This window comes from Schistocerca piceifrons, chromosome 3 (assembly GCF_021461385.2).
Source record: "Schistocerca piceifrons isolate TAMUIC-IGC-003096 chromosome 3, iqSchPice1.1, whole genome shotgun sequence".
NCBI classification, from domain to species: Eukaryota; Metazoa; Arthropoda; class Insecta; order Orthoptera; family Acrididae; genus Schistocerca; species Schistocerca piceifrons.
This window is the reverse complement of record NC_060140.1, coordinates 885,996,803-886,006,034: the sequence shown is the minus strand read 5'-3', so window position 1 is coordinate 886,006,034 and position 9,232 is coordinate 885,996,803. Positions and strand designations below refer to the sequence as shown.

General features: G+C 42.5%; 1 protein-coding gene across 1 annotated transcript; it reads left to right on the top strand.

Moving 5' to 3' along the window:
- The first annotated feature begins 3,729 nt into the window (after positions 1 to 3,729).
- LOC124789158 lies at positions 3,730 to 8,786 on the top strand. Its single transcript, XM_047256453.1, has 2 exons — positions 3,730 to 4,003; positions 8,480 to 8,786. The coding sequence occupies exons 1-2, from the start codon at positions 3,730 to 3,732 to the stop codon at positions 8,713 to 8,715; spliced, it is 510 nt and encodes a 169-aa protein (XP_047112409.1). The 3' UTR covers positions 8,716 to 8,786.
- The last annotated feature ends 446 nt before the right edge of the window (positions 8,787 to 9,232 follow it).

The window sequence follows — 9,232 nt, the reverse complement described above, 5'->3', positions numbered from 1 at the left end:
AGCCACAGCCTGGGGGATGTTTCCAGAAAGAGATTTTCACTTCTTTCAGGAGTGCGAGTTCTGCAAGGTTCGCAGGAGAGCTTCTGTAAAGTATGGAAGGTAGGAGGCGAGGTACTGGCAGAAGTACAGCTGTGAGGACGGGGCGTGAGTCGTGCTTGGATAGCTCAGTTGGTAGAGCACTTGCCCGCGAAAGGCAAACGTCCCGAGTTTGCGTCTCGGTCGGGAACACAGTTTTAATCTGCCATCAAGTTTCATTCTTCCCACTGCGTGCACCGTTGAAGCGTGGGAAGAACGACTACTTACGTTCCTCTGTGCACATAGCAATTAGACTAAAGTTGTCTTCTCGGTCCCTGTAGGAATAATATATAGGAGGCACTAGTACTCTACTAAATTAGCAGCAGGTGCGCTAAGTTTAGAGTTGAACAGTGCAAGTTTCATTCTAGGATACAACTATGCCACACCGTCGAGTACGTCCGTCTGTTGAATGGCGTCACGTTGCGGTCTTGTGGGGAGCTGGATGGACATAACAAGAAATTGCTGCATGTTTTGTGCACAGTGTATCGTTGGTGTGTCAGTGGTTTCAGCACTGATCTGTGGAACGCTGCAACACTAGCAGACCTGGTTCTGGACATTCGCGTAATACAGAAGCACGTCAAGAATTCCTTTTTCGAGCAGCTGTGGTCGCCTGAATATCAACCAGGGAGGAAATCTGGGCACATTTTGCACCTGGTGTGTCTCCAAGGACTGTTGGGAACAGTCTGCTAGCAGCAGGACTAAAATCAAATAAACCTCTGGACAGAATACCACTGCTGCCACGACACAGCCACGAACGGCTATTCTGGGGTCGTGAAAGAATCGACTGGAAAGTTGAATGGCACTCTCTAATGTTTTCTGCAAACTAAGCGGCCTATTCTGGAGTGAATTCACACACAGCAAACAGTTCTCACTCCAGTCCTCTTGGTGAGGATGTTCAGGGGGCGGTGGGGGGGGGGGGGAGGGGGGTAACCATGGCATTAACCATTTAGCGAGAGACGTGAGTTACTACAGATGTGGTATACAGTGTCATACATACAGCACAGTCATTAGAAATTACATTAATTCCAGGCAACTTCACGGTACACTTTATACATTGCCACACTCAACACAGTGCATACATTTCAAAATTTTAAACAAGGCTAAAGCAACAACTGTTGAAAATCTTCGCGGCAAATGATAACAGCCAAACAGTTGCACGATAAAGATTTATTGAAATCCTTGATCACGGTTTCGGTATATCTAAATATACCTTCATGATAAGAAAAAGTACACTGAAATCACATCCTGCAGAGGAGGTGCATAAAACAATCGTGCCAAAAGCGTCGTCAGTAGTTAAAATAAAATATCATCTCCATCTGTACAGCATATTTATGAGGAGATGGTCGATGCGAACAAGACATACTGTCAGAGCCTTTGAACTAAGTACTGATAGTATGTCGTGTTGGCATCGACCATCTCTTTATGAATATGCTGTACAGATGATATTTTAATTTTAACTACTGACGCCGCCTTTGGCACGATTGTTTCATGCACCTCCACTGTAGGATGTGATTTCAGTGTATTTTTGCTTCTGATGAAGGTATATTTAGATATACCGAAACCGTGGTCAAGGAGTTCAATAAATTTTTATCCTACAACTGTTTGGCTGCTATCATTTACAGTGAATAGTCCATACATCACAATTTTGCACACTGCATCTTTTGTCTGACGTATTACAGGATATCCGTTTCTCACAGAACCCGTACAATACTGAAGTAGTCAGCTGAGGATAGCTGTCGAAACTGGTACGTCACGGTTGTAGGTTGGGAAATTCCTGCTCTGATCAAGGCCTTAAGAAACTTTTGGCATTGTCTCTCACAGCGTGATCATCCTAGTATCACGTGGCTGAGGTATGCAATCCCAATTGTGCGGACTTCGCAGCTTGGAGATAGCTCACCTTCCATCCCATGAAGATGTAGAGGATGACAATCTTGACCCAGCCAGATGTGCGTTTTAGTAGTGATGTGGCGCCTAGATAGCTTGATTTGGGAGAACCAGGTTTTTCGTGGAGTTCTTGGCTGTACTGGAGCATAATGTCTGCCTTTTGACTGTTGTGAGATCTACCCCATCTGTTATCAACCTTGATGGACTTTTTTCTTTACTCCAGCAACAAAATTCCAAGTGTAAGGCAAGTGTAGTTATGTCGGCCATCAATCACTTGCTTCTTCTGCTGGACAGTGCACGTCCACATACAGCTGCTGCAATGCAACGTGAACTTCGTGGGGGCAACAGTATCCTGGTCAGCAAGATCACCGAATCTCTTGTCAAATCAACGTGTATTGGACATGATGCAGTAGGAACTTGTTCGTTGTCCACAGCGGCTGAATTGCAACAGTAAGTGCTAGATGCTTAGGACCGTCGTTGACATGCAAGAATATGTGCCTTCGTTTCATCTAAAGGGAGGTACATTGTCTATCGAAGCGACTGTTTGGATTCCCTTTATTGTGACATATCTCTTTCATTTCGTCTGAATTTGCTATCATATAGTGAGTAACAATGTGGAGTGGAACACTCTCTTTCAAATTCTGAAGATGTCAGGGTTAAAATACAAGGAGCGGAAAGCTGTTTACAATTTGTACGGGAAACAGATGGCAGTTATAAGAGTCGAGGGGCATGAAAGGGAAGCAGTGGTTGGGATGGGAGTGAGACAGGGTTGCAGCCTATCCTCAATGTTATTCAATCTGTATATTGAGCAAGCAGTAAAGGAAACAAAAGAGAAATTCGGAGTAGGTATTAAAATCCATGGAGAAGAAACAAAAACTTTGACGTTCACCGATGACATTGTAATTCTGTCAGAGACAGCAAAGAACTTGGAAGAGCATTTGAACGGAATGGACAGTGTCCTGAAAGGAGGATATAAGATGAACATCAACAAAAGCAAAACGAGGATAATGGAATGTAGCCGAAGTAAGTAAGGTGATGCTGAGGGAATTAGATTAAGAAATGAGACACTTAAGGGAGTAAATGAGTTTTGCTATTTGGGGAGCAAAATAACTGATGCTGGTCGAATTAGAGAGGATATAACATGTAGACTGGCAATGGCAAGGAAAGTGTTTCTGGAAAAGATTAATTTGTTAACATCGAGTATAGATTTAAGTGTAAGGAAGTCGTTTCTGAAAGTACTTGTATGGAGTGTACCATGTATGGAAGTGAACCGTGGGCGATAAATAGTTTGAACAAGAAGAGAATAGAAGCTTTCGAAATGTGGTGCTACAGAAAGAATGCTGAAGATTGGGTGGGTAAATCACATAACTAACGAGGAGGTATTGAATAGAATTAGGGAGAAGAGGAGTTTGAGGCACAACATGATTAGATGAAGGGATCGGTTGGTAGGATATCTATAGAGGCATCAAGGGATCACAAATTTAGTATTGGAGGGCAGCGTGGAGGGTAAAAATCGTAGAGGGAGACCAAGAGATGAATACACTAAGCAGATTCAAAAGGATGTAGTCTCTAGTAGGTCCTGGGAGACGAAGAAGCTTGCACAGTACAGAGTAACAAGGAGAGCTGCATCAAACCCGTCTCCGGACTGAAGACCACAACACCAACAATGTTGAGTTGCCTGTCACATCAGTTACTTCAATTAACTGGAAATTTTCTTTAGGGCAACTGAGATAGTATTGTTGGGGTGGGATATTTGTGCAAAATACTTCAATGTCTTCTGGTTGCGCAGTAGTGTTTCTAGTGTGGGTGACCTTGAGCGGACGCTGGTCGCGGGTCGCCCTCGTGACGACAGCGCGGGCCCCCTGGGATGTCCGCCAGCCAGGCTCTGGCCGCCCCGTTTCGCTGCACCGCCTTCCGCCACGCCCTTCTCTGCAGCAGCGGTGCGCTCTGCGCTCGCGTAACCACCACCAGTATAAAGGCGAGGCCGCCAGACCCCGGCATCAGTCGACGACAGCAAACCGAAGGCGACACCATGAAGACTCTCGTGAGTACAGCGCCCACATCTATATTTTCGTTCGATGCCTTACACTGTAGAAGTGGTATCGTCACATTTGACACAATCTTGTTGCCTCCTATTGTTAGAAACTTTTATCAAAGTATGATTATCACGTAAGGTCTTATAAAGCTAAAGCTACATCCACAGCTGTGTTTGTGTTCTGCAAGCCACCGTGGCGTTTATGACAGAGGATACTTTTCGTGTGAGAATCATCATCCCCCCCCCCCCCCAACGCCCCCATCTACCCAAATCTGAGGTTTCTCTAAAGAGTTGTAGTGTGATGCACATGGCAGAGGATACTTCCATTGTACCAAATATTAGTGTTTCTTCCCACTGCGTGCTACGGTCGCAGGTTCGAATCCTGCCTCGGGCATGAATGTACGTGATGTCCTTAGGTTAGTTAGGTTTACATAGTTCTGAGTCTAGGGGGCTGATGAACTCAGATATTAACTCCCATTGTGCTCAGAGCCATTTGAACCACTCTTCCCACTAAGAATGAGATTTTCACTCTGCAGCGGAGTCTGCGCTGATATGAAACTTCCTGGCAGATTAAAACTGTGTGCCGGACCGAGACTCGAACTCGGGACCTTTGCCTTTCACGGGCAAGTGCTCTACCATCCTTCCTTTCAGGTATGCTAGTTCTGCAAGGTTCGCAGGAGAGCTTCTGTAAAGTTTGGAAGGTAGGAGACGAAGTACTGTCAGAAGTAAAGCTGTGAGGACGCGGCATGAGTCGTGCTTGGGTATCTCAGATGGTAGAGGACTTGCCTGCGAAAGGCAAAGGTCCCGAGTTTGAGTCTCGGTCGGGCACACAGTTTTAATCTGCCATCAAGTTTCATTCTTCCCATTGCGTGCACGGTTGAAGCGTGGAAAGAACGACTACTTACGTTCCTCTGTGCACATAGCAATTAGACTAAAGTTGTCTTCTAGGTCCCTGCAGGAATAATATATAGGAGGCACTAGTACTCTACTAAATTATTTATGGGTTTTTAAAATATTGGTATTCGGAGGACGGTTGGAGTCTAACTTCTAGCATTTGCCAACTCAGTTTGTCCAGAACTTCCATGACACACTCCCATGCATCAACCAAACTTGTAACCGTTCGCGATGTCCTTTATAATACGTTCAGTATCTCCATGTAGTTTTATTTGGTACCTGTCAACCCTTTTGGACAATATTCTGTGATGGGTCGCACAAGTTTGGTTTGGGGCTTCTAGCGGTCTGTGCACGGTGCACGGATTTCAATATGTATCAATAGTGAAAACATTTACCTGTAGACAAGGTAAACCAAAGACTAATGACGTAACTTTATTTTTTCGTTCTGGCATCTAAAAGATGACTACGCCTCACACAGTAAACTGTAATGGCTCCCTCACAGTTGTTTGAGGCGAACAAGATCCTGTTATCTCTACAGTTGCTGATGGCCTAATACAAGTTTTGTTTGCTAAGAAGTTTTAGAGTCAATCGTGTATCGTGTTCGTGTTCCGTAAGAACATATTATTGTTAGTATGCGACGGTCTGTAACTTTATCGAAGGGCTTGCACTAGCCTACAAACATCGTAGCAACTTGAGCTCTTATAGTTTCACCCTTAAAGGATCACGTGAACCAAAATCGAAGACTAGGTTTCACACGATCGTTGCATCCGTCATCCATGTGGATTCCTATATAGGAGACATCTAGTTTTCCAAAAAAGTATCAAACACAAGTGTAAAAAATGTACGAGTTACTAACATTGCCCAGACAGGCTGATAGTTTGCACGTCTCTCTTTCAGTCTTTTCTAAGAACTCAGACCTGTGTCATTTGCTAGCACACATGATTCTTCCTGGTTCCAACGACCCATGGAAAACTATTGCTAAAAGAGATACTAATAATTTAACATGTTACACATATCGCTAACCAAGAATATAGGTTGCGGCCACTGAAGTTCTGAAGGTAAATTTGGTCCACTTGTTGGTCATTCTCAAGAAAATGGAAAAACAAGAAAGAGTAAAGCTAGTTCTTGCACGTATTGTAGCTTGTGAAACTACATATTTTAGAAACGTACAGAAGTTAGCGAGGTCAAGATTAGTTTTGTCAGACTCCAAGCGGAACATATTTGTATCTTCCTGTCGAGTACAGAGAGCTCCGCTCGTAAAATTGTCAAATTGCGAACAGTGCCTATAGTACAGTTCTTCTATAGTTACCATGGAGACTCTGTGTCAACTATTTCTCTGAAGCACACCTAGTGGGTAAAAAATTCTGTGAGAGTGTAGTAAAACAGACATTCATTTCGATTTACCCTACTGAGAGAGGAAAGTATGTACGACTCTCAGGGCAAAATATTTAAAGCGAATATAGCTTCATCATATTTGTTGGCCATATCTGTACTGCAGTCCCAAATCAAATAAGGAATTTGCAATCGTAATAAGCGTATGTATGCAGCAGAATGTCGAAAAATCAAGGTTGTCAGTGTTTTCCATCGATCGATTGAGAATGGATTAGGTAGCACACTGCAGTGATTGTGTCTTTATCTTCCTATTTGTCTCGTCGTACCCTCCGTAGACGTCGACGTAACAAGTCTGTAGAGGAATCAGCACTCATTCTTACAACTAAATACGTTGATTGCGTATTCTTGGTAAGTGTAACTTACACGTCTTCACATTATAAAAAATGTTAAAGTTTAAGATTCAGTGAAGGATTAGCTCATTAACTATGGAACTTTAAGTAGGATCGAAGAAGCATAATCCGTAAATCTTGGTGTTGGCTTCAAATTGTTTGCAGATACTAAATTTGGATCCCTAGCCTCGATGTCATGAATAAGCGTCCAGTACCTGAACCACAATGCTACCTCGTCATGTTTGTCATAAGTATAATAGTGCTGACTGATAAAGAGAAATTTACCAATAAAAGTCCTCTTTGTCCATAGCAACGATGGTGTAAATAATGTTGAAAACATACTCAGTTGCAGTATCGTTTTCCAGTACTATAATGCGCAATTTTACTCCCAATCTTCGTGATGCTGATGATATTTCCATGTTTTGATGAGATGTGTAAGGCCTGGATGTTTATGTGTAACAGCATCGATGAGGCGTCAGGGAGCCTGCATGCATTTTACTACCAGAGATACATAGGTCTTAAGTTGCAATGAACATTACCCTATATTTGATTGTGTAACATTAAAATGTCCAAAAGATTTCAATAATGCTCTCATTATTAGCAATGGGTATTGCATGTACACAGATTGCGACTACCATGGTGACTGAACTCGGAATAAGTATAATGTAAGAAGAAGGTTATGAATGACGGTTCCAGTGAATGTCACACATAGGATGACCAGTATTAGTATACTAGCATAAAGACGAATTCTTAAGAAGCATTTCATTGGTTTGGGCTATATTGATTTAAGAATCGAGCATGGATCCATTATTTTCTCTGTTCCAAGGCAAGGTAAAGAGTACTCTTGACTCCCACATATCCATTATAAGTTGCAGTAAAGAACAGAGGCCTCAAATCATATGTCTCACACTTGTAACATACTTCAGGAAACCATGTTTGAACAGGAAATTGGGTAGAATTCTATCGTCAAAATGTAGGAAATATCTTTGGAGGATTAATTCTGCTGTTATCGTCAGGGCTAACATGAATTACTCTAAAATTGACAAAAACACGAAAGGAAGGTTAGTTTTTGCTGTTTCATCGTTGGTGATATGTGTCACAGAGGTCGGGGAAGGGCGGATGAAGGAGGAACAAGGGTATATAAGACATCAGTTTTGAGTTCTTAGTTACACGTGGCTAAATTCTATGGTCGCTTTATGAAGTATGTCAACATTATTTGTGACTGTTTCCTTCCATCTTAGAGAGACTCTAGTGGTAATTATTGTAAGATTTCCATAGTTTCACATCTCTGCACTTCCCACAGTGATATGACAGTCCAAGTATATTGCCTGCATGGAAATGTTAAAGAATCTACTAAATACTGAATGAAACCGAGCAAGACTTGTAATGCAAAAAGCAGCCTCGCTGATGCGTAAAATATGGGATTTTGCAGAAATGTATATGAGCTTGAAATTATGTATAGGAATATGCCTAGCTTGTGGATCCTAGTAAATATGATTGATGCTGATGCAAATGTCCACTAAGCAGACAATTAAATACAGATATGAAAGCGAAGACAGCTACTTTGCAATGTAAGTGATGAGAGATGTGTATTCTATCACAGCCAACTCTTCCAATGAGGCTGATTGAGATGTTGCTCTTGCAACAGACACTTGTCGTGCAGTAGTGTGTACTGTGTTGAACGGCTCTTTTCGTCAGAGGTGTGGCTGTTTGTAGTGTTCTTTTGGTGGAATGTCTCTGAACAGAGACGATATTCTTGTAACATTTTGCCTTTTGTGAGTCTTTGACTTCTTTCTACCAAAGATGTTCCTTTTGTTGTGCTGGTTGAATTGTGCAGTCTCTGACCAGAGGTGTTCTCTTTTTGCCACAGGTGTTCCTGTTTGTGGTGCTGGCTGCGGTGTGCGTGGCTCTGGCTGTGCCTGGTCCTCTGCCCCTACCACGTCCTGGCCCAGTGCCGATCCCTGCTGCGCCGAGGGAGGCACTGCGTGGCAGCGAGCAGGTCTACTACGGATACTACCCATACGTTGTTGGCTAAGTGCAATGACAATGGCAAACGGCTTCCAAATTGGCATCACTGTGGAGTTCATACAGACACCTTTTGGCTAACTTTTTTTGTTTGTCTATTACATATGAAACTGACTTTAATTCTGAATAAATTTTCCACTTCCTATTGAAAAGCCTCTTTTATTTTTGTTTTATTTTGTATTATCTTGTGGCTGATCCTATTATCACGGCTACTTTATCTGGTGGCTTTACGCATGTATTCAGATTAAAAAATTATGATTGTGCCATAATGAAAATGGTCCACTCCATGCTGTCTAGATCTACACAGCATATCTTTCATTTAAAACGACAAGTGCAAAAATACGTTGACTTAAGAATCTTGTTATTACTTTGGACCTGTATGGTTTTGTATTATGACCATCAGTCACACAACGAAGCGCTAACGAGATTTTTTTCACTATCACACTCAGTACTGTACTCTCTGGAACAGCAAAATAGCGGTGAGTATTACAAATCCCAAATTTACTTATGTAACAAACTTTGCATCTACGGCTCGACGATAGGACAGGTGGGACTGATAGGGTTTAGTACAGGTGGTTTTTTTACTTGCAAACAAATA

What these genes read in the sequence shown, in the direction of transcription:
- LOC124789158 (XM_047256453.1), top strand. Translation starts at nt 3,730, where the DNA reads ATGTCTTCTGGTTGCGCAGTAGTGTTTCTAGTGTGGGTGACCTTGAGC. An exon ending in GCGACACCATGAAGACTCTC is followed by an intron (nt 4,004 to 8,479) that starts GTGAGTACAGCG and finishes TTTTTGCCACAG; the next exon opens with GTGTTCCTGTTTGTGGTGCT.